Source organism: Hemicordylus capensis, chromosome 7 (genome assembly GCF_027244095.1).
Source record: "Hemicordylus capensis ecotype Gifberg chromosome 7, rHemCap1.1.pri, whole genome shotgun sequence".
Lineage (NCBI taxonomy): Eukaryota > Metazoa > Chordata > Lepidosauria > Squamata > Cordylidae > Hemicordylus > Hemicordylus capensis.
The window spans coordinates 11,569,750-11,595,718 of record NC_069663.1 but is presented as its reverse complement, the minus strand read 5'-3'; the positions used below and the strand labels follow the sequence as shown (position 1 = coordinate 11,595,718).

The 25,969-nt window shown below is 47.2% G+C and overlaps 1 protein-coding gene across 6 annotated transcripts in view; it reads left to right on the top strand.

Annotated features, from left to right (window-relative positions):
- The window catches only part of KDF1 (keratinocyte differentiation factor 1), a 52,710-nt gene extending 36,574 nt beyond the window's left edge, over nt 1-16,136 (top strand). For 5 of the 6 annotated variants that reach the window (XM_053268780.1, XM_053268778.1, XM_053268781.1 and 2 more), the window contains 2 exons: nt 14,776-14,915; nt 15,939-16,136. In XM_053268780.1, coding sequence (XP_053124755.1) covers nt 14,776-14,915; nt 15,939-16,043 — 245 coding nt within the window. In that variant the 3' untranslated portion in view covers nt 16,044-16,136. Of the gene's footprint in view, nt 1-14,775; nt 14,916-15,938 lie in introns of those variants that run through there. The other variant, XM_053268785.1, reaches the window with a different exon arrangement.
- Nucleotides 16,137-25,969: the final 9,833 nt, after the last annotated feature.

Here is a 25,969-nt window from a genome sequence, read left to right as displayed (position 1 = left end):
TGTCTGTGACTGGGAGTTGCAGCAGGAAATCAAGGAGTGGCAGGGCAGTAATAATAGTGACTTCAATTACCCACACATAGACTGGGTAAATTCACAGTCAGGTGACAAAGAAGTCAGATTTCTAGATATGCTGAATGACTGTGTCCTAGAACAGCTGGTCTTGGAACCAACCAGAGAGAAGGTGACCTTGGACTTAATCCTGAGTGGCACCCAGGACCTGGTGCATGATGTCAGTTTCATCAACCCTTTAGGAAACAGTGACGATAGTGCAATCAAATTCAGCATACATGCGGGGAGAGAATCGTTAAGGAAGTCTAACACAGACACTTTTAATTTCAGAAGAGGAAACTTCTCCAAAATGAGTATGGTGAAAAGGAAGCTGAAAAGGAAATTCAGGAGAGTCACTTCACTCCAGAATGCATGGAGTTTACTCGAAACCACAATACTAGAAGCCCAGTTAGATTTCATACCCCAAAGGAAGAAAGGTACCACTAAGTCCAGGAGGATGCCAGCATGGCTCACAGGTACTGTCAAGGAAGCCATAAAAGGGAAGAAGACTTCCTTCTGAAATGAAGAGAACAGAAAGGAACACAAACTCTGGCAAAAGAAATGCAAGGTGACAATTAGGGAGGCGAAAAGAGAGTTTGAGTAACATTTAGCTAAAAGCATCAAGGGGTATAAAAAAAACTTCTTTAAATACATCAGAAGCAGGAAACCTGCCAGGGAGGTGATTGGACCTTTGGATAATGAGGGAGTGAAAGGAATTATTAAGAAGGATATGGAGGTTGTAGAGAAGCTAAATGAGTTCTTTGCATCAGTCTTCACGGCAGAGGATACTGAGCATATACCTGTTTCTAAACCAGGCTCTTCAGTGATGGAGGCTAAAGAGCTGAGTCAGATAGAAGATATGATGTTCTACTTGAAAAACTGAAAACTAGCAAATCACCAGGATCAGATGGCATCCATCCAAGAGTCCTCAAAGAACTCAAATGTAAAATTGCCGACCTGCTTGCTAAAATATATAACTTATCCCTGCAATCAGGTTCTATACCGGAGGACTTGAAAGTAGGGATGTGCACAAAACCGGTTTGCCCGGTTCGGTTCGAATTCGAACCAGGTTAGAACCAGGAGGGGGTGGTTCGGTTTTGGTTTTGCTCGAAACTCCCCCTGCTTCGGTTCGAGTTTGAACCAGTTCGGACATCCAAAAATTGGTAGGATGGTAGCTGGCACCCAGGGGTACCTGCCACCCAAACCCCAAAGCAATCGGACACTCGTACGATTTTTTTATGAATTATTGAAAATTATTTTTATTTTTTCTCATAGGGTATAATGGGACTCGAACCAGCCCATTATTCCCTATTGTGGAGCACCCATGGGTGCCAACAACCATGCAAACCCCAAAGCAATTGGACACCCCTATAATTTTTTATGAATATTTGAAATATTTTGAATTATTTTTCTGATAGGGTATAATGAGACCCAAACCAGCCCATATCCCCTATTGTGGAACACCTAGGGGCACAAATTTGGGGTGGGTGGTAGACAACCAGGGGTGCCTACTATCCACCAAGTTCCAAGGCAATCAGACACTCCTCTGATTATTGGTGAATTTTAAAATTATTTTGGAATTCCTCATAGAGAATAATGAGGATTGCAGCAAATGTATAGCTTCACGTCGGGGAGAAAGGGGTGTCCAAGAGCAGAGTGTGGTGGGTGGTAGTGCCCAATGGGGGCCAGGAAGCTATCAGAATTATTTGAAAGGAATTGGGCAAAGGGTTGATTTTTAAGTGATTCTTGAAGTTTATGTGTCTTTAAGGTTAGCAGATGAGAGTGGATTCATGGTTTGTCATTGAAAATCTTATATGCTACCAAAGAATCTACACTCAGAACACTTCAGAAACAACAAAACCCAGTACCCCATGGGTTAGCAACCCATGGAGGTGGTTGGCACCCTCGCTCTGGGCCACCCCAGCACCCCCCAAGTGCAGTTATGGGGCTGCTGAAACCTGCATTCTTCCCTATGGAGAAAAACCTTAAAACCACTTGCGGGGTGCTGGGGTGGCCCAGAGTGAGTGGTGGTCTAGTGCAAAGAGGGTGCCAACCACCCTCTAGGGTACATCACACGTGGGGGGAATAAATTGGGGGGGTCCTGTTTGCTCAGCTGATTCCTAATTTTCCTAATTTTGATTCGGGGTTATTACAGCACACTGCTCACTGACCTGGTGTGGTATGTAGGACGTGACCACTTGCTCCTCACTCTCCCCCTCCAGCTTTTTGTCCCAGGGCCCACTCCAGCCTTGCTGCGCCCCTGAACACTCCCTATGTTTTCCACGATGAGAAAGCCTTACCATGTTGTGAGTTACATTCTGCAGCATTCCTCTCCCTCTGTGGAGTCTCTAGAGCGGAGGATCTCACCCTGTGGTACTACGATAAATTGTAGCTGGGGAGGATGGGAGTTGTAGTTCAGCGAAACCTGGCGTGCCACAGGGTGAGAACCCCTGCTTTGAGGGAAAGAGTTTGCACTGAGGGAAAGAGATTGACAGGAGCTGCTGCAAGGCATGCATTGACGCTGACAAATGGAAGCAAGTGCCAATTGCACAGACCCAACTGTGGGTCTGTGCAATTAAAGAAACTGACTGGAAATGGTGCAAAGCAAAGGCCCAGGTGCTCCTAAGGAAAATACTGTGGTTCAGTCTGAATGTGTTCAAGGCTTCACTTCCCAGCTGTTGGACCAATTGCTTCCGAGGAATCCAAGGGTTAGACATTAGAATTCACATTGTCTTCTATCACCATCACCCACCCCCCTCATTCTAAGCTTCTCCCAGGATTAAAAAAAATGTGCATAAAGCTCCTTTAATTTGAAGGATGGAAGTGTCATTCAAACACATTGTCCTATGGCAGGAGCACCTAACTTTGAGACCCTGTACTACAACTCCTATCATCCCCATCCACAATGGCCTTTGGATGATGGGAGTTGTAGTCCAACAACATCTGGGGACCCAAGGTTGGGGACCCTTATGCTATAGCATGAAGGAGGGTCGGTCAATTGTTGAGAGGGAAAAAGAAAAACTTGAAAATCCCCCATGCAAGCCCTCACACTTCCCCAACTTAAAATCTAGTCTTTTTTTTTTCCAAATTCAATTTTTATTAATTTTAACAATAATAATATTGTCATTGATTACAAATAGACAAAAGTGGACTTCCCGCACACATCTCTTCGTGAATCATCAGCTATAAAGTTTACCCTTGCTATAATAATAGTTCAAAACATAAATTTAAACCCTTACAAACACAGCTAATCTACCCAACCTGCAGTTTTTTACTAAATTTCGAACCCTGCTGTAAAGTCCATAGTAGGAAAATAGTTCTTTAGATACAACAAGAATGGTTTCCAATCTTCTTTGAAGCATTCCAAATTTTGGTCTCTTATTAATGTTGTAAGTTTTGCCATCTCCGCATATTCCAAAATTTTTAGCCAATCTTCTTTTGAAGGCAGTTCATTACTCTTCCATTTCTGTGCATATATAATTCTAGCCACCATAGAAGCATACATAAAAAACGTTGAATTAGTTGTAGAAATTGCACCTTATATTATTCCCAGCAGGAAGGATTCTGGCCTCTTGGGAAATGTAACTTAAAATTTAGTCTTAAGGTCATTTTTAGACCTTCCTTGGTTTGGGTCCAGGCTGCAATCTGTTTACCGGAAATTGATTGAAAACTAGCCAGGGGCCTGGTATAACTTCTGTTCCCTTTTGTGCTGATACTCAGTGGTGGAATCTACCCCTCTTGTCTCTGATGTCATCATGCTGAGGGGAGATAATGATATTTTTCCCAGCAGGTGTTCAGATCTGGTGACTTTCAAACTGATTGATTATCCTTTTACTGCATATCCCTGTTAAATGTTTTTGTTGCAAAAGCCCCACAGGTGAGGACGGAGTGGGAGGACAGGATTACTTTGCTGATACAATCTCGAAAAAAATGTCTTGCCTTTTCCAGTTCAACTGTGCTCTTCAAACATACTTTGGGGGGCAGGGGGCAGGCAACATGATATGCAAGTACTGTCAAGAAAAGGGAAGGTCCTCAACATGTATTTACTTACGAACACATAAATAATAGTGCTTCGCATTTCTATAGTGTATTCCAAATGTTCAGACCACTTGAATACACTACCTTTATAACCTCTTCAGTTACCGTGCAAGGTAAGAACACAGGAAACTGCCTTAAAACTGAGTCAGACCATTGGTCTATCTAGCTCAGGACACAGAGGACAACTTCTCACGATTACCATAAAGGCAGGGAATTGGGAGATTTGTGCCCCATGCAGAGGTGCACTTAGGTCATTTTGGAGCCTGGACCTAAAGGCCTCCCACACCCCGCCACCTCCACCTCCAGATAAGCTGTAAAGCACACAAAAACCCAAAACACCAGAACATGCTCAGGGAAAGTTGGAAACTCTCTTTATTTCTATTTTTAGAAGAGTTTCTGAATAAGATACTTCATGCTGACTTGCAGAGAGATACCACATTTTGCATGGACAATCCTGCCACTTAAATTGGGGATGGGGCATCCCAGGTCAGTAACATCCCCACATTTCAGATAGAGAGCTGAGGTTCAAAGCACAGGGAATTGTCTAGGCCACTATGGCCGATGTTACATTCACAGCCCAGCTTAAAAACAGCATTTTAAAAACCCAGACATATGTCGAGATAAGCTAGAATTCGCATCACAAAGCCCAGTTTGTGTGTGTAGTGGGTCCAAAAATCTCAAAGGGACTTTGAGGTAAGTTTGGCTGGTGTGTGACTGAACACACACACTCTTCTGAAGGAGCTTCGGGGCAGAAGCCCTGTGTGGAAAGCCTCCTCGGGAGCTACCACCATAAAACAGGTGGTAAGAAAATGGTGGCCCTGGGAGGGAGAGCTAATTGCCAGAATAGCAGATTGCAGAAACGTTTACAATGAGCGAAAAAGGGATTTCCTTATCAAAAGCATTGAACTGTAGGAGATTTTTGCTGCAGGACAGGAGGAAAGCAAGAAAAACTGTTTTGTGAAGAAACTGGCAGAGAATTAACAGAAGAGAAAGGAAAAACAACTCTGAGCACCAAAGGGAGAGATTAAAAATTGCATGGGGGTGGGGGTACTGGAGGAAGATGTTTCTAATCCATATAATGCTAATAAAAATTGTTAATTTTAAAAAAGTAGCATGGTCATGGTCTCGATGGCCCCAGTTTAAGGAGAACCGAACATTAAAAAGCCCTGCTGGATCAGGCCGAAGATCAGACCCATCTAGATCCAGACCCATCTAGTCCAGCATCCTCCTACCTCGCTCACACAGTGACCACCTGGGAAGCCCGCAAGTAGGAAAAAGAGGGCAAGTGTGTGCCCTCCCATTGGTGCTGCCTAGCAGGGGCCTGCCACCTCTGATCCTGATGCTTTGTCAGGGAAAAAACTGGAAAGAAGCTCATGGAAGACAAAGTAAAAAGCATCCCAATCACTCAAAGGGAGAGATTTAAAATGGCATGGCCAGGTCCCTTTACAGCCAATCAATCCAGTTAGCATTATTGGCAGCACAAGAAGTTAGGGAGAAGCAAGCCCAAATGCCTGGAGAGCTAATTCAGATGAGTCCGGCTTCTACCAGTAATGCCCATCCCTGCTCGTAACCACTCTGATGAACACACACTCTAATCTAGTACATATTTATCCTGGAACTAAAGTTGGTTGAATCAGAGACTGATTCACTGATTTTTTTCTGATTCAGTCGGGAAAAAAGGAAAATTTTGTTTTAGGAGAAACTAAATTTGGCTTCATATTTGGAACATAAGAAGAGCCTTGCTGGATCAGGCCCAAGGCCTTTCTAGTCCCACAGTGGCCCACCAGATGCCACTGGGAAGTCCACAGGCAAGAAATGAAGGCATGCCCTCTCTCCTGCTGTTACTCCCCTACAAATGGTATTCAGTGGCATCTTGCCTCTGAGCTTGGTGGTGGCCTTTAGTCATCCAGATTAGCAGCCAGTGATAGACTTGTCCTCCATGGATTTGTCTAAGCCCCTTTTAAAGTCATCCAAGCTGGAGGCCATCATCACATCCCATTGCTAAGGTGCCTTAAAGCAGAAATGTTTTTCCTTTTTTGACATTCTACATTGCCCCATTTTAAGCCAAAAAGACAATGTTTGCAGGAGGGAGAGGTTTGCTCTGTCAATACTACTATATTTGTAAATTAATAAAGTCATAGGTTAATTCATAATGTAGCTGCCATTTTGGTTTCCAAGAAGGACAACTGGCCCCGAACAGGTGATCTTTTCTGTGGATCAACTATGTTCATTAGAAGTTGTCAAATTTATTATTTATCATATTTTTATACCGCCTGATACATCTCTAGGCGGCATCAAACTGTACTCTCTACAAATGTGTTCTATCACTCAGAGTTAGTAAGCCAAGTTTTTATCAGCACAGTTGATCAACAGTTGACCCAAATGATAAGGTGCTCTGCTTTGATTTGGCATCTTGCAAAGTTCAGCTTACTTATCCCTTTGGCAAGTAACATCATTTAGAAAAAAGTAAATAGGTCAGGATGATAGCCAAATAACATTTTTGCATGTTGTACATTTGGCTTAGGATCAATCCTATGCATACTTATTTGGGAGTAAGTCCCATTGTATAGTAGAGCGTACTTCTGGGTATACACAGGATCTGACTGCACAACAACAATTTATATACTGCTTCTCAACAAATGTTTCCAAAGCGGTTTACATAGAAAAACAACAAACAAAGAAACAAGATGGGTCCCTGTCCCCAAAGGGCTCGTAATTTAAAAGGAAACACAAGACAGACATTAGCAACAGTTACTGGAGTTACTTTGCTGGGGATGGATAGGGCCAGTTTCTCTCCCCCTGATAAATAAATAAAGAGAATCGCCACTTTTAAAAGGTGCTTCTTTGCCCACTTAGCAGGGGTTGCTAACTCCTCAAAACATCAACAACTGTCATCAACAACAACATCAACAACTAAAACATCAACAACTGTGATGTTTACACACTACAGATGAAATTGAACAAAACCAAGACCCCAGAGTGATGGATGCATCCTCATAGTTGGAATCTACCACCTAGAAATATAGAATTAGTTGCTAGGCCCAAGGATTTCAGGAGCAGAAGAACCATCAACCCAACAAAGGACAACACTCATTAGTCCTTCCTTAATTATCTTATTTCTACCCTTCATCACTTCATGACAATCTTGATCCAGTAGGAGGTGCCAATGGAGCATAGCAGAGGCTTGGCTTCTCTCTCATTTCCATTCCAAACAGATTTTCCAACACTAGATCACTGGTTTTGTTTCAATGAGACATGATGTGACTCCATTCAAAATATAGCCATAAAACACTCAGCACCTGTCTTTCCCAGAGGATGGCAACATCCATATGACAAATAGACTGAACCATTCAGACACTTAGCTATCAGAACAGGCAATTTAATGTAAATCAAAGATGCAATACTAAGAGATTAGAGACAGAGTCTACAAATATTGCTATTACAGTACTACTGTTATTTATGCCACTTATAGACTAAAAGGTTCTCAAATTGGTTTAAATAGAAAAATGAATAATAAGGAGAAGTTGGTTTGCTGTCCTGTCCCCAAAAGACTCACAGAGGGGAAAGGCATTAACACACACACCCCACCTCTGCCACCAAAAACACACGCTGCGCTCCCACACTGATCAGATGGCTCTTTTGTGACTGGAAAAGAGTACTTCCAGTTAACTTTAATTCAATGTTTTCAGTAGCCTTCATAGTGAGGACTTTAAGGTCACATGGGAGTTATTCACACATGGCTTCATGCCACTGGGTATCCGAGGAGTGAATCTACTTCACAGTAGATTCGAGGCATTTTAATTCGGGGGATTAGATGGACCATTCACATAGCCGTGGCTACTCCCTGCATTCCCTGCGATCTTTCTCCTTCGTGAGTTCCCACTGTTTGCTCCGGGTATTTTCAATATTTGCCCCTCAAGGAATATTAACTATACAAATAAAATAAGCAAACCAAGCTTAACAAATGAGAAATGAACTAAATGGAAATGGGAAATAAATATAAAAGAAAGGTAAAAGGTGAACCCTCCCTCGCCTCCTGTGGCTTAACCCCAGGATTCTTACCAAAAGCCCAGGTATCTCATCACCTCCTCTCCTTTGGAGCTCCTTTTTCCTGTCCTTTCTGTCTTCCCAACAGTCATAATTTAAACTGGGTGCTCCATCCAACAGGGACCTTTTTTTCCTGGTTTCTGAAACCCTGGCAAGTGCCATGTTTCTTGAGACTATTAGAAGCAGTATACAAATCCATGGTGCCATAAATAAACAATGGGCCCTAATAATTCTGGGGGAGCAGGAGAATGTACCAGAGAGAAGCCACAGGAGCTTGCTCGACGAGGCTGCCAACATCGTGGAGTAATGGGCATCCCTTACCCATGTCCTGCAAAGAAGAAAGGAAAGCAGGAATCCAGCTGGGTCAGAAGTAAAGATGGACCAGGCCAGTTCATTCATGCCCACCTGGAGATGGTCAGCCCAAAGGGACCAAGAGGGACTCGCTTCCTAGATTTCTCCACCTTGACCCCATTAAAACTACTTGGGGCAGGGCAGTGAACACATGGCCTGAGGCCATGTTCAGCACTCCTTCATGGCCAAATATGGACAAAAGTTGGCATGAGCAGCAGGAGAGACCAGAAAGCCCTCTTGCCAACAGTTGCGTCCAGGGAGTTTAAAGGCAACCACGGAGCCTTCAGACACATCAGAATCCATGGGAACCTCACCGCCATGGCAACTGGGTAAACACACCTGGACCTGGGATCCAGTGCAGCAACTGACACAGGGGCGTATCTAGGGATAGTGCCTAAGGCAAGCACTGAAATTGCCCCCCCCTCCCATCCAAACATCTGACAGTGACACCCATCTTTCAGATAACTTTACCATAATATCAGCTCAAATACAAGTATTTATTTTATTTCACACTTTTATATCCCGCACTTCCTCCTCCTCCAAGTAGCCCAAGTAAAAGCGGGGGGGGGAGAGGAAAGGTTGTGCCATCAAGTCTGTGTCGACTCCTGGTGACCACAGAGCCCTGTGGTTTTATTTGGTAGAATACAGGGGGGCAGGGTTACCATTGCCTTCTCCCGCACAGTATGAGATGATGCCTTTCAGCATCTTCCTATATCAACTATTTGCTCAGAATTGAGTAATGAAGTGCAACTTTACTAAAAGCAGTATCTAGACGATACATTATAATGGATATGCAAAAGGAAAGACATGGAATCCAGACTTGATAGTACTACTCCACAGGCATGAAATTCTAAAACTGCCCTGATAAGAAGAAAATATTTAAAGAAGCTGAAAACAAATGGACTGCTTGTACTCAAGATCTTACCAACAGGAGAGCTACAGGGATTGGAAAAATAAAACACCATTATCAGATGAGCCAGACCTAATACTTCAAAAAAGGGGTCATTCAAAATTGTATAATGGACAATTCTGCAATGGATCGTTGATCAAATAATATGTTTACATACAAAAGGCACCAGATTCAAATGCTGCCTCAGTCACAAAGCTCATTGAGTAGTGTTAGAGAAGTCAAATTGTGAGAAACAAGCTCTCAGTCTGACCAGCTGAAGTCACTTTCCTTTTTTTCTCCCACCCCCCCACCACCTGTTTTTAAGCAGATTTTTCTTGTATTTTAAAGTTATAAGTTTAGCTTGCTCAGGCTCTTTGGAGCTTGAGGCCACACACCCTTTGACATCACATGCAAAGGGGGTGTGGCCTCGAGCTCCGAAGAGCCTGAGCAAGCTCTTTGGAGTCATTTCATGCAGGGCTTCCTGCCTGAAAGCATCTATTTTTCCTTTCTCTCCCTCTCTGGAGGGAGAGAAAGGGGAATAGACGCCTTCAGGCAGCAAACGCTGCCTGAAATAAATGGCAAATGCTTGCGGGGGGGGGGCGCCTCTCCGACAGCAGTTAGAGTGGGGGGTGGGGCATGGCAGGCACTTTGCGCCCCCCTGCAATGGGGCCTGGGGCACGTGCCCTGCCTGCCCTACCCTCGTTACGCCCCTGCTGCCGCTCATGCATGAGTTTGTTCTGACAGGTAGTTTCGGTGAGATCTCTCCCTGTCCCAGCTGCTCCAAAAGGGAGCCCTGACCTGGTGTGAGGGGGAGAGATCTGAGGCTGAACGTTTTGACTTGCCCCAGCTAACATAGGACCAGCTCCGGGAAGGGGAAGAGGAGCCAGGGGCATAGTGCTTGGTCTCCACCCATCCTCCTGTGTAGAAAGGTAGGGAGGAGGAAAGGGAGCTGTGGTGGCCACCATTTTATTATTGATAGGGCTGGGAAACACCCCCCCCCCTCTCTTTTCAGCAGCATTTGCCCAGACAAACCAATAATCCATTTGCCCAGGCTGTGGGACCTCCAGGAACCCTCGCAAATAGCTGAGACGATCATGCTCAAATAACCCAGTTGCTGGCCATTGTCTTGCAGGTGTCTCAAAGGTATATCCTGGCCAAACGGAGGTACAAAGAGTGACCATCCAAACCCGTGACTGTCCCACAGTCCCTGTCAAATCCCTCCAGTTTTCATACATGTATGCTAAGGGAGTTCCTGGAACTAGTCCTTTGCTCTGTCCAGTCCCCATCCTTTCCCCAGTACTTTAAACCCAGAGCACGTACCTGATTCTCAATGTGGAATCTTGGAAGCTGTCCTTTTCACCTTACCCAACCCAGGGGGTCCCACCGAGTCCCAGCAATGGTGAACTCACTGTTTGGTGCCAGCTGGTTGTCGCTGGATCCTCTGGGCTCAGGCAGACAGGGTGGACAGTCCCATCTGATTGGGGTGCCAGGAAATTGTTGCGGGGAAAACCTCTAGAATCTAGCCTTCCTGTTTGATTCAGCCACTGGCATTCATCCTCCTAACGTGGATAGGGAATGGGGCATCTTGCCAGAACCAAAGAGGATTAGGCTAAATTCTCGCTGATATACTTGCTATCTAACTGAATGGAGTCAAACTACAAGGGTGCGTTGCTCAAAAAAGCTTTTATTTCATGTCATGAAAGGCACGAGTATCATCAGAGAGCATCTGGCTGATAGTGTGCGCCCAAGCCATACAGTTGGCTAGTTTTTATAGGTCTCAAACATACAAGCATATCAACAAAGCGATTAATACACATTATTAATTATTAAACGTACATATTTCAGAGGTGTCATCTAGAGCCTGAGAAGAGGAGTTACTACCTGGCTTTTATGACAACTTTAATCCCTATGGTATATCTTCGTACCAGCAAGACCCTCTTTCTGCTGATTGAGGAATTTAGCTAATGGCCTGTGTTTGACCACTCCTGGTACCTGTTATCTCTGGTGGGCTTCTCAACCCACATTCTTGAGAGGGGGCCTCCCACTCTTGACTTTGGCCTCTGTTACCGAGCGGCTTCTCAACTCTGAATAACCTGCTAGCTTAATATTCTATTAAGGATATGAACCAAACTTTTGAGTTATACTTTGATACACACTTTTATATACTTATCTGTAGGCCTGGATTAAACAATTCATTATCAGCAGCTCTCCAGGGTTTCAAGCTGTGTGCTTTCCCAGCCCCACTTCAAGATGCTACCAGGGACTGAACCTGCGCTCTGGAAGCTCCTCTGGAGCTCTTCCTGGTAGCTGCCTGTGTCAACCATTCCCCCCCTCACACACACACCCAGAATCCCCAGGAATGACACAACATCATGATCTGTTCAGCTCAGCACTCATTAGGATGATCTTCTCTGGGCTTCAGTGTGACTCCACACAGCACCACCACCACCACCACCAAGAAAGCACTACAGTTCTTCACCTGACATGGCTGTGAATCCTTTCAGCTTCTGCCTGGGTAACACTCTTGCTTAGGCCTAGTTTATCTGACTCATGGGCTCGTTTATCTGGTTCATGCCAAGGACTCAAGATCACTTCACAGTGTCAGTGTCAGGAGAACCTGATCTTGTATCTACTTGATCTTAGCTGGCCTGTGGCCTGCCACGGAGGGTACGGCATGCCAACAGAACTTTATGGCTTTTAAGAGTTGGGGGGAGCATTTCATTCATCGTGGTGCTTAGCAGTCCAGTAAAACATAATGGGAATTCCAGCAAAATGAAGGCGCTCATCCCACTGCCGCTCGAGGCAAGCCTAGTTGTGCATCTTAATGCCAATTTCGTGATGGGATGATCCTTGAAATATGAGGCATTTGGAAGAAGGCTGTTCTTTCTGGGCCATTGATTGGAAGGTGCAGATTGCTCCCAGGATCCTGTGCTCAGCAAACCTCCTTGGCGGCAAACCTCAACTGGGCTTCTCTGGAGTGATCCAAGCCAATCGTCTGAGAGGGCGGTTCAAGGCAAGAGGCATTTGCATGGACATGCAGCACTGTAGCAGCGTCTCCCTCAGCCAAGAGATGAGCTTTGGAGTCTGTGGGCTTCTGGCAAGAACCCAGGCAGGCAGCCCAGCAAGTGAGCGAGCATGGGTGGGTGAGATGGGGCCTGGCAACCAAAACTGCACCTCGAATGGGTGGAGGATCCCAGCCCATTTGTGGGGAGTGGGTGGGAAGCGAAGCCCGTCTGCCGGGACAGGAACGTGGCCTTCAGCTTGGGCCATACTGTTGAGGGGGGGCGGGAAGAGTGTGTGTGCGCGCGTTTGGCTGTATTTGGTAAGAATAGAAGTTTTGTTTTCAACGCCACCATAGGTGACAAGCTGCCACTCCCTCTTTGGCTCATGATTGTACTTATACACTAATGGGCCCCAAAATCACTAAGGTGAGAAACTATATGGGGTGTCCATTGAACTTTGCTACCAGTTAATGAGGAGGTTGCAGCTCTAATTTGGGTGGGATTCTGCTAGGGTGGGGAACTGGGGCACTCTCTCTTTCTCTGATACTGCCGGCCTATGGTGTATGGGGCAGGGGCAGCTCTGATGGGGGGAGGTGACTGGAGGGGGGGCTGAGGAACTCTCTCTCTAGCGCCCTCTCCAGGCTGAGAGCAACATCATAGAAGAAGCAACAACGATGTCGATCAATAACCATCACTGACTAGATATGGCACAAACACTCCAAGGGAGACAGGATGAAAAGAAGAACTCAGAAACAACTGTACGTGAACAAAAGTGGCAACTTTATTAATACACTTCACTAGATTTCAAGTCACTACATAACTTTTTAAGGAAAGGAAACAAAACAGGACAGAATGGAGTTGGCAAAAAAACAACAACCCACCTTTCTATCTTAGCCAATCTGTTGGAAAGCCAAAAATTCCTACTCGGTCCTCAACAGGACAGGCCTCCAACAGGACGACCAGCAAAGCCCATTTGCCCCTGGGAGAGAGGAGGGAGGGAGGGAAGCCGGGGTCACACAGAACAAGGGGATGGTAAAGGCAACAAAATTTGGAGGAGTCATAGCCAGCCCCACACCCAACCCATCCTTGCAGTCACGTGGTCTCCTCTTCTGAGGCAGATCAGGCAGGGGGTGGGGGTTGACGGGGTGGGGGAAAGCCAGGGAATTCTGCTTTACCTTGGCTTCCCCCCTGAGCAGCAAGGGAGGATGTCTTGGGCACACCTCCAGCCCTGATTCTCATCACGGGGTCTTCTGCTAACCTTCTCCTGCCTGCTGGAGCAAAGGGGGCTCTTTGCTTGCCCAGAGCAGATGAAAGGGAGCAGGAGTGAATGTGGAAGTGGGAGATAGAGGCATCCTCAGCAAGGCCTGCCAATGCAGAAGGAGCCTGGCTGAGCCAGTGGGGACATTGCAGTCCAAAGGGTGGCCCATCTCAGGAGGAGACTTGGGGTGCCTGATGCCTCCTGGCCAAAAAGCTGTTCTCTTACGGGACAGGGGTGGGCTTCCAAGCATGGCCTCCGGGAAGCTCCGTGTGAGCTCGTGGTCGGCGTGGCGCACACGGGGAGGTTGGCATAAGGAGGGCTGCGGCCCCACAGAGCTCCTCCAGCATCCCTGCTGCAAGAGCTTATTGCCAGGCCAAGAGGGTGCGGAGGGAGAGGGGGGTCCATTTCCGCTTCCCCACTGTCTTCTCCTTTCCACCCACAGGAACGTGCTAATGAGGGCTGGCTGACCCACAGGAATAGATCCCAGCAGGTGGAGAGGAGAGGAGGGGAGAGAGGTGAGCATGGCTCCCCCCTGCTCCTCCATGCCCAATCAATCAATCAATCAATCAATTAAAGTTTATTACGGTCTATGACCAGCACAACAATGGGGGGAAAACAATACAATTAAAATATAAATAATTTAAACAAACAAACAAGTCATCAATCAATCAGCTGTGCAACAATGCGCCATCACTGTTCACCCAGGCTTTTAATTAATATTGTTTTAATGGTTTTAATGCTGTTTTAAAATATTCTTTAAAAAATTTTAAATTGTTGTAATGTTTTAAACTTTTTGTTTTTGTTTTAACTAATCTTTTACTCTCTGTTTTTATTTTTTTGTAAACCGCCTTGAGACATAAGTTTTGGATGGTATAAAAATATGCTAATAAATAAAATAAATGAATAAAAGTAAGGACTGCAAAAACCACTTACACTTGCAAAAGATCCAGCGGTGGGGGGGGGGGTATTAGATATATTTCATTTGAGCAGATGATCCCAACTACAGAACTTGTCCCAGGAGAACGAAGCAATATTAGCAGACTGAGGGCTAGGAGCTACTAGATGTGAAAGGAGGTGATGGGGCCCTGTGATGACTGTTGGGATTAGTAACTGTTCCTGTACTTTCTGAAACAATTCTGCAGTGACTACCCCCCTGAAGTACGGTGTGAAACCTGCTAAACAGTCAGTTGGGAGGATCAATGCTAGAGGAAGAAATGCATTGGCTACCTTGGCCCTCAGTCAAAGGATCAAAGCTTGTATGACCCTGGCTCCATCTCAGCATGTGAGTAGAATTGCCATTTGGCTAGGGGCAACAAACCAAAACAAACAAATGGTTTTCTAGTTTCTCCCTCTCCCAACCCCATCTCCCTTATGCCTGAGGTATGTGTGTGTGTGCAGGGGAAAGAGAGTATCCGTGCAAGTGTGTGTGTGTGTGTGTGTGTGTGTGTGTGTGATGTTTTTACATTTATATCCCGCTCTTCCTCCAAGGAGCCCAGAGCAGTGTACTACATACTTAGGTTTCTCCTCACAACAACCCTGTGGAGTAGGTTAGGTTGAGAGAGAAGTGACTGGCCCAGAGTCACCCAGCTAGTCTCATGGCTGAATGGGGATTTGAACTCGGGTCTCCCCGGTCCTAGTCCAGCACTCTAACCACTACACCACCTGCCCCCAAATCTGGCGGCCCCACCCCCCTGCCCATGGCACCACTTCTCTCCCCACAAAAGCCTGCCAATGGCTGCTCCCTCAGGGAGGCTTCTGCCGCTACCACCACAGTGCACAGTGTGGAGAGAAGTGGCACCAGCTGGGGGGGGGCACTGCCAGGTGCCTGTTATGGTGAGCACAGCGGGCCTGATGGCAGCTGCGCACAGGTTCTTGGAACTCGTGCAACCCAGTTACAGAGTTAATGCAACCTGGCAATGGATAGCGGCCCTGACCACACATCTTCATGGCCACCATTTATTAGAATTTTTGACTATCTGAACTTGATAAGACTACAACTGACTTGAGTATGCAAGCATGGCTTTAGGGTAAAATGATGGCGAATGGCTAGCAAACCCCTTGTCTTCAGCATACAATTGTCAACAGATTGGCCCTGCTGGGGGGAAATGGCCAGAAGGCAGAAGAGTAAGGCACTTTGGATTCCTTTGTGCTTCTTTGCTGGAGTGAATTATTAAAGAGAAAAATCCCCATTGGGGGTTTTTGACTTCCTGAGCCTGGGCAAAACTTATACCTGCACCCCACAACCTCCTCCTCCGCTGCATGAGGCCCTGATAAAGAACTCATATGAACCCTCTTTCTTTCTCAGGTGGGCTTATGCATTTGGAAAGTGCTGTCCAAAGATCGGCAACGGGCAGGGCAGGTATATTTGCCTTCACAAAGGAAGGAGAAGGAGGAAATGAAAAAGGGGTAACAATCTGAGTTCTGAGAGCTCTAGCAAAGGCAAATCCTGTGTATGAGTTAAAATCATATTGAATTGTGAATAAAATAAATTGGTGTTGCAAAGAGCAAACAGGATCTGTTTTGTGTCTGCATATTTTAAATGAATAACTTGTATCAGAACAGTGACATATCTAGGACAGTGGTGGCCAGAGTTCAGCTCCCTCCCACAGTGACTCTTGCACATGCTACCCCCCCCCACACACACATTCCAGTGGTGTGCATTACCCCACACACCCAGTAGCATGTATTCTGAGTGTGCCCCACTCACAGCCCCCATATACCCACTCCACACACCAGCAGCACACACTGCCTGCACCCACCCCCAGACTCTCACTCAAATACTTCCTGCTCCCTACAATCACTTTCTGCTTCCACCGGGGATCAGAAATAGCTGGTCAGCAGCAGGCAGTGGAGGATGCCAGCAGGCAGGTGAGCAGAGGAGGAAGAGGTGGAAGTGACAAGGAGGTCTTGTCACTTCCCAGGCCCTAAGTATTACAGCTGCTCTGCTCTGCTTGGCCCCTCTTTCTACCAAACTCTATGATTAAGATGGCCACCAGCAGCTCAGGAGCAGTTTAAATCATGCCGGTGCTGCAAATGACCAAAATAAAAGATAGGACAGGCTCTCTTCATGTTCTATCTCACTTTAAGCCTGGGTAGTAATATTGGGCTACCCATGTTCTACCTCACTTTAAGCCTGGTGTGTCAGGAGGGTTCCTGCTATTGCCACAGATGAGCAGACATGGCATTCCTGGGTTAACCCTCTTCCACCAAGGCATCTTTGATGGAAGAACAGCTCCAAGGTATGATCTCCTGATCCTAGCAAACTGGTGCAACTGAGAAGTCCTAGAATAAATAGGATCAGAGTTGCAGAAAAGCATTTCCTCCACTCTCATCAGTGGATGTGCAATTGGAAGAAATGTACATTGTTCACCTTGATGTGTTAAATGAGATGGCTTATTCCATGTTTGCTTTATATTATCTTTTTATTCCATGGTTTTAGCATACTTCCACCATCCATAGCCTTGATATTTTCCCAGAGTTCAAGCATCCTTTGGAAGCATAACTTTTTAGACGATTACATGGTGATGGGCTCTTTTGGGGTCCATTCGTATCCTTGGGTGGCACCCACCCAGGTCCTCTCCAGCTTCTCATTTGGAGGGACTGTTTCATCCAACAGACCATTGATGCTGAGATATACAGTACACATCATAATGAAAAACATGGTCTTTCCAGTTAAATGAGATGGCTTACTAAATGTTTTGCTGGATATTGTCTTTTTATTCCAGGTGTTTAGAGGTATTGCATACTTCCCCCATCCATAGACCCAATAATCTCTCAAAGTCCATACATATCTTTAAAGCATAACACTCAAGGCTATTATAGGGTGGAAGGTTCTTTTGGGGTCCATAAAGTCCCTCCGAATACAACCGCCCTAGACAAAATCCTCCCGCCAGCAGCCCCCTTTCCAGGCTGCTGAGTGCTGGGATCCAAGATGGAGGAAGACCGGCGGGGGGGTGCTTCTCTCCCATATCTCTGCGGCAGCCTCAGGACGGAAGCTTCCCCCAATGTCCAGAAGTGAGTCTCGGGGGGGGGGGCACTGGGTTAGGTGAGCCAGGTGGAGAAGAAGAGGGTGTCCTCAGGGTGGGGACACGCCTATGGACTGCCCTCCCCTGGCGGCTCAGAGAGGGAGGCAGCACCACAGGGGGTCGCGAGGGGGCTGCACATGTGGACGCTGCCCACCAGGAGGGAGCCGAGGCCTCTCCCACTGACATGCCTCACCCTAACCCAGCAGGGTAGGGCAGGGGACCCCTTCTACTGACCCCCAGACTGGACCGGGGGCCATCTCTCCTTCGCTTGAGGGCATCACCCTCTCTCCCACTTACATCAGCAACCCTGATGAGGTGCATCAGGGTGGGCTTTTCTTCTAGCATTCCTTAGAGCATGCTCCTCAGGGCCTTCTCAGGGGGCAGAAATGGGCTCTGAGATGGGGAGAGAGAGCCAGAATGTGGCTGCTGCTGGCCTGAGGGGTTTTCTGACCCCTCCTCAGGGAGAGGGAAAGGCTCCTCAGGGCCTCCCAAGAGCACTGCCAGTCCTTTTCCCTCATGGGGGATCAAGGCATCTGTCTCCATGGGGGGGGGGGCTATGTAACCCCACCACCACCAGCCCAGCCAGAGTCTTTGCCTAAGTGGCCAGGTGGTGGGGTCGAAGCTGTTCTTCCATCGGCCCTTCTCCGACCATGTGGCTCATCCAGAAGAGCGAATCTATAATCAGTTTTTGTTTGGTTTTCCCTCCCAAGCAGGGCTTAATCCGACTGCCAAAAAAAGGAAGAAAGATTAGAAAGCCAGCCAGGGTGGAGGGGGGAGAAATATAATGCCATGAAGAAACTGGTACAGGAGGGGAAAGGTATCACCCCGCCCCCCCCAGGGATCCAATCCACGATTCAGACCCCCAGCACGCAATGCAGGAGAAAAAAGCTGGATCCGGTGGCACTCAAGCCATCTGTTCTGAGGTGGGAGGACAACTTCTTCAAAGCCCGGGGTGGGGGCAGTGCTGAAGAGTGGGGAGAGCTCCTCTCTGGGCCTCCCCAGTCCTTTCTCTGATGCCTGAGGGTGTGGAGGGTCAAGTGGCTGGTCCCCCCCCCTTGCTCCCTGGGCTCCCTCCCACCGCTTTCCGCCACTTGGACTCTTCTCGACCTCCCAGGAATTCTCTGGGGCTTCCCGCCACTGTCCACACTACTCCCTCCCCCTTCCAGACCTATCCTGCCCTCCATGTACCTCAAGAATGTGATGGCCTCTGTGCAGAGGGAGAAGAGGTGGTGGGGCACGGGTCCTCCCAAATATAGGCCATCTCCTCCTGGGAGGGAACAGAGAGAAGGAAGGAGTCACCCCAGAGCCTCTGAGGGGCTTCCCTAGTCCAGCCCAAATGCACCCACCACCCTCTCCAGGCTGGGTTTCACCCTCTCCCAAGAATGACTGCCTCCACCCCGCTCACCCCCATCCAGGCCTCCACTCCCACCAGCAGGACCACTTTGCCTCAGAGGTCCCTACTAGGGATGTGCACAGGAGGCTCGAAGGTGGCGGGGATGCAACTTTAAGAGCGATGGAAGGTGCACCCCTAGAGGGGTAAGCGCCTCTAAACTGGTTCCATGCACATCGGCCAGTCCTCGCCCCAAATCACTCACCAGCACAGCCTGGGCTGCCAGCCCTTTAGAGAAGGGAAGGCGCCGGTCCCCTCTCTGGATCGCTTCTTGGCAGGCCTGGATGAGGGCCATCAGGAAATTGATCCTGCCCCTCTGCTCCTGAAAGGGGCAAGCATGGGTCTTTTAGGGAGGGAAGGAGTTCCCCTCCCTTGTCCAGAATGGACCAGGCAGGCCACCTTTGATGAGAGGCTGCCATCCCACTGTATTCTGGCACCCTGGACAAAGTCCTGGGCTTCCCACAGGACGTTCTGGGTGAGGGTGGTTCCATACCTTCCCTCCTCCTTCCTTCAGGGTTCTGGCTCGATTTACCATCTGTAGTCTGGCGTAAATCAGGTGTCAGGGTATAAAAGCTGCAGAGTGGGGGAGAGATGGAGAAGGCAGAACCGTGGGTTTTTCCACAGCTGGGCCACCACCCTCATCTTCTCCCCCACCTCGGTGGCCCCACAGTCCCCCTCGAAATGGGGCACCTCCTCACCTCCAGCATCCTGCGCAGGGGGTGCTGAGAGCCATGGCTTGCTGCTCTCCCCAACTGGTGGCAGAGAGGGAGGGAGCGGGGGCCACTTGGTTCTTCTGCCCACATATGCACCACCATGGGGTGGCAACTGGCTGGGAGGCTGCGGGCTACCCGGGGGCATTCAAGGGGGCCCACTCTACTGGCCCTCCTGGCCAGGAAGGCTCGGATCCTGCCCAGCCTAGAAGAGAGTAGGGAGATGGTGAGAACAGCAGAAATGGTGTTTCTGCAGAAATGGGCAGAAATGTTGGCGGGGGAGGTGGGGAGCCCAGGGGGCAGGAAATCCCTGCAGAGCAGCCAGGAAGGGAATTGTGGGGAGATTCCACACAACTGCCACTTTTCAGCCAATCAAATCTTCCGTCAGAAGCCTGATTCCTTGGTCAGGAATCCAGTGGGCAGGCAGTTGGCTGCCGGCTTGGGCACAGCCTCTTTTGGGATCCTGTGCACAGCTCTGACCAGCCTATCTCCAAAAGGTCATCTCAGGCAGAGGCGCTCTTACCCCTGGACTTCCGGGCCAAAGTCCAGGGCCTCCACAGCCTCTACGGCCCCCCAAATCCTCTTTAGTCTGTCCCAGGTGGTGTGGTTGCCCGCCCGAGCATGATGATGCTTAGTTTGCAGGGGGGAGGGGCGGCCTCCAGAGGTCTTAAGGTCCAGGCTCCAAAATTACCTAGGTGCACCTCTGCTCTCAGGGCTGCTGGAGGGCCAGGAATTAGCTCTCAAAACCCTCAAGGGTGGGGGGGTGGAAACCTTTCCCTCCAAGGACAGGCTTCACACCTCCAAGGATCTTGAGTTTTGAAAAGACTCAAGAAGAGGAGAGGTGTTTGAGATGAAGTTCCAGTGCATCAACCTTTTGTACCAACTGTCCTAATGACCACTAGGGGCATTGGGAGTAGAGACAGTGAGTCAGGGTCTCCCTATCTGTCCCTACTCTATGACCCCTGAACTGACTCTGCAACACTTCCTGTGCTGAGTCACAATCCTTCCTTTCCTCCTAGAGAGCAGATGGAAACATCTCTCTCTCTCTCCTTACCTATCCACTATGTAGTCCTTTAGATTAGATATAGGTCTTTCCTATCCAAGTGTATTTAACCAATAAATATTTAGTATTTGGTTCTACAAGGATCTCCATGTGTTTTCTCTAAACAGCTGCAATATCCAAACCATCCTCTGCTACCTACTCTATAACTGGAGTGTGTGCTCATTCCTTAGTGCTCTGCTGTTTTACCTATTGTGGGTAAAAATCAACAACCTCTAACAGTAGGTACTGGAGAAGGGAGGCTGCTTGCCCTGAAGCACCAAGAGGGGTCCTGGCTGGGTCCAATATGTGGAGGACCCCGCCCCAGAGGGCCAAGGATGACTGATCCAAATGGCAGGGCGAGAACTCAAACGGAGACGTTGTGGTGAAAAGCAAGTGCACCAACAAACAAGGATTGGATAGCAGTCAGAAGACTGGGAAGATACCTAAAAGGCACTGCATACTATGTAGTGGAGATTCCAGCAAGCAGCAATCCCAAACAGTGGGATACATGGATGCAGACTGGGGTGAAGACAGAACAGACTGCAAGTCTGAAAGTTGGAAGCCTACTCTTCACAGACTTACTAGCAGGAGTAGGGAAGATTTTGAGGGTCGGGTTTCTTTTTAAGGGATAAGTGTGCATGTGTGCGCGAGCACGCTATTTGCCAGGGCTAGCATTTACCAGGGCTAGCAAACTCCAGTGTTTTTGTTTGTCCCTGCCTGGAGGGGGTGGAGTCATAAGAGGTGAAGGCCTGAGAACATAGCGAACAGAGGATAGCAAACAGGATGTAGGAGTTTTGCAGGAGTTTAGCAGGAAGTGTGCAGGAGAGCCTGGAACAAGCCCCTGTGATCACAAGGAGCCTGGTGGAGAAGATAACATAAGTACAAATCCCTCCCTCATATTCTTGAGAAAGGCTGTTTGGAAAGTTAAATAGCTGACCATTACAGCTGAGACCTATCCTTCTAATAAACTATCTCTAAATACTGTAAACAGCGAACAAAAACAGTATGAAGATAGAAAGTCAGCAGGCAAGGGGGCACATCCCAGTGTATTGCACAGAGTGTTGCATGTATAACTATTTGCCCCATGGGCAGGTCATGGGTGTGTGCTCGGTGCAATGAGCTCCTGGCTTTCAGGGAACAAATTTGTTCCCTTGAGACCAAGGTGGCGGATCTGGAAAAGCTCAGAGAGACAGAGAGGCATGCAGATGAGACCTTCAGGGATGTGGTAGAGGCATCCCACTCCAGGGCTAAAAGCTCCTCTGCTGTCAGGGAAAATGAAGGTCTTGGGCAAGAAGGACATCAGAATGAGGAAGAGGGAAATGCTGCTTTAGAAGGGACCCCTTCAGTGGAAGATGAGCCCATATCCTCTCACACAGGGGATACTCCTCTGGGGGGTGGAGGCCTCCTTGAAGTGGGTGATTCGATCATTAGAGGTATAGAGAGATGGGTTTGTGACCCGCGTATTGACCGCACAGTGACTTGCCTGCCTGGTGCGAAGATGCAGACATCACGCAGCATCTAGATAGGCTCTTAGGCAGTACTGGGGAGGAAACAGCTGTTGTGGTGCATGTTGGCACCAACGATGTGGGGAAATGTAGTCGGGAGGAAGCCAACCACGGAAGCCAACCACGGCGGCCAGAATAGTATATGTGCAGAAATAGAAAGACCCTAAAATGCCCTCAAAAGAAGACTGTTTGATAAAAATTTTGGAATATGCTGAGACGGCAAAGCTTACAGCACTTATAAGAGATGAAAATTTGGAATGTTTTAAAGAAGATTGGGAACTATTTTTGCTTTATTTAAAGAATTATTTTTCCAATATGGACTTTTCAGTAGGGTTTGGAATATAGTAATAACAGCAGGTTGGGTTGGGCGATATCGAGTACCATTGTGAGTATGTATGTTCTGAATTATTATAGCAACGGTTTATATGTATAGTTATTGTGAACTGCACAGATAGGCAAGTAGGAAGTTAATAATTACTTAGGTAGAATTAGATAAATGAATGTAATTTGAAATGTTAAAGCTATTGTAAAAACCAATAAAAATTTAAAATAGAAAAGGGAGGTCCTGGAAGCCAAATTTAGGCTGATAGGTAGCATATTGAAGTCCAAGACCCCCAAGGTAGCATTCTCAGAAATGCTACCTGCTCCACACACAGGTACAATGAGACAGGCAGAGCTGAGGGGTTTCAATGTGTGGATGAGATGTTGGTGCCGAGAGGAGGGGTTTACATTTGTTAGGCACTGGGATACATTTTGGGGCAAGCAAGGCCTGTACAAAAGGGATGGGCTGCACTTGAACCAAGATGGAACCAGACTGCTGGCGTTTAAAATCAAAAAGGTTGCAGAGCAGCTTTTAAAATGATGCCTGGGGAATAGCCGACAGGAGCTAACACAGGAGTCTAACACAGACATTTTGAATTTCAGAAGAGGAAATTTCTCCAAAATGAGGAGTATGGTGAAAAGAGAGCTGAAAGGGAAAATCAGGAGAGTCACTTCGCTCCAGAATGCAAGGAGTTTTTTAATTTATTCAGAAATTATCTAGAAGTAGGGGTAAACAGATAAAGTAAGCAGCCAGTTGGCCAAATTTGCAGATGATACCAAACTCTTTCGGGCAGTAAAATCCAAAAATGACTGCGAGGAGCTCCAAAAGGATCTCTCCAATCTGGGTGAGTGGGCGAAAAAGTGTCAAATGTGGTTAAATGATGGCAAGTGTAAAGTGATGCACATTGGGACGAAAAATCCCAACTTCAAGTATACGCTGATGGGATCTGAGCTGTCGGTGACTGACCAGGAGAGGGATCTTGGGGTCATGGTGGACAGCTCGTTGAAACTGTCGAGTCAATGTGTGGCAGCTGTGAAAAAGACCAATTCCATCTAGGGATCATTAGGAAGGGGATTGAAAATAAAACTGCTAATATTATAATGCCCTTATACAAAACGATGGTTCGGCCACACCTGTGTACAATTCTGGTCACCACATCTAAAAAAAGGGCATTGTAGAACTGGAAAAGGTGCAGAAGAGGGCAACCAAGCCGGACCTGGGGTCTGGAGCACCTTTCTTATGAGGCCAGGCTACAACATCTGGGGCTATTTAGAAAAAAGATTACTGCGGGGAGACATGATAGAGGTCTATAAAATCGTGCATGGTGTGGAGAAAGCGGATAGAGAAAAATTCTTCTTCTTCTCACATAACACTAGAACCAGCGGTCATCCCATGGAATTGATTGCCAGGAAATCTAGGACCAACAAACAGAAGTACTTTTTCACACAACGCATAATCAACTTGTGGAATTCTCTGCCACAAGAGTTGGTGACAACCAACAACCTGGATGGCTTTAAGACGGGTTTGGATAACTTTATGGAGGAGGTCTATCAATGGCTACTAGTCAGAGGGCTACAGGCCATCTGCAGCCTCAAAGGCAGGATGTCTCTGAGTACCAGTTGCAGGGGAGTAACAGCAGGAGAGAGGGCATGCCCTCAACTCCTGCCTGTGGCTTCCAACAGCATCTGGCGGGCCACTGTGTGAAACAGGATTTTGGACTAGATGGACCTTGGGCCTAATCCAGCAGGGCTGTTCTTTTGTTCTAAGTCCACAAGTGGACACCTGTTCCTTTATGGAAATAGAGCCATAAATTGGAGTCACCACAAGCAGTCACTTGTTTCAGTTATCCACAGAAGCTGAATACGTTTCAGCAAGCAAAACGTGCAAAGATGCAGTATGGATACACCAACTACTATCGGACTTTGGAATTACCAAAGCCCACAGGGATGTTTGCGGATAACTAAAGTTGTATCCAGATCTCCCAAATGGAGAAGATGAAGTCTTGAACCAAGCACATTCCTATCAAGTATCACTATGTTCGAGACTTGCAAGAGAAACGGCTGGTCCAGCTGAAGTACTGCTGCCCAACAGAAGAGATGCTGACAGATGGATTAACCAAGCCATTGCCCAGAGAAGGGGTCTTGGAAATGGAATTCAGTGCATCGACCTTTTGCACCAACTATCCTAGTGACCACTATGGGCACTGAGAGTAGAGATAGTGAGTAAGGGACTCCCTAACTGTTCTACCTGTCTCTACTCTATGACCCCTGATATGACTCCTCAGGTATTTCCTGTTGAGTCTCAGAATCCCTTTCTTTCCTCTTAGAGAGCAGATGGAAACATCTCTCTCTCTCCCTGTCGATTCCTTATGTAGATCTTTAGATTAAGGATTAGAGCTTTCCTATCCAAAAGTGTACTTCACCAATCAATCTACTTAGTATGTTGATTCTACAAAAATCTCCATGTGTCTTCTCTAAATAGCTGCAACAGCTAAACTCAGCAAACTACTCTGTAACTAGAGTGGGTAGCTTCTTTAGTGCTCTGCTTATTAGCTGGGGGATAAAAATCACAAGCCCCAACACACACTGCCTTGAGATCTGGATATTAGGTGGTTTATAAATGAAACTGAATTGAATAATTAAATCAATACTTACATGATATAGCAGGATCATGGTTGTTCTTCTCCGATGCAGGATCTCAAACCTAAGACTAACACCTAACTCAACCTAACTAAATCTAACTCAAAGAGAACAGCAAAAAACAAAACTCCCCAAACTAAACCAAGACTAAACTCAACCCCCTTCCAATCCCTCCCTCTCCAATAAATACTTTGAAACCCAAGAAACCTAACTAAATCTAACTACATCTAACTCAACCAGAAAAGCAAAAACTGAACTACTAGAAACTAAAACAGCCCCAAATGCTTCCCTATCCCAAACAAATCCACACCTCAAATCACTCCAATATTCTCTCTCTTCTCTTGCTCTCTCTTTTTCTCATTCTCGGTCACTTTCACAATCTTGCTCAATCTCACTCTAAAGGACTCTAGCTCGCTCAGACACCCGCTCTCTTCCACTCTTGCATTCATTCAATGGAACCAGCGATGACAACTTCCACAGGAAACCGTAGTGACAGGTGATGTCACAAAGGTGACACATTATCAGCTAACTGCCCTCCCAATGGCTGCTGGTCCTCTGGGTCTAGAAACTTCTTTGGAACTTTGGGGCACCTGCAGTTCTTCCAGGGGTCTCTCCCTTCCCGGCCACATCCCCCTTCCCCTGAGAGGCCTCTGCCTTCCCCAGTATTGCTAGAGGGGCACTGCCCCAAATCCGTTCTTGCAGG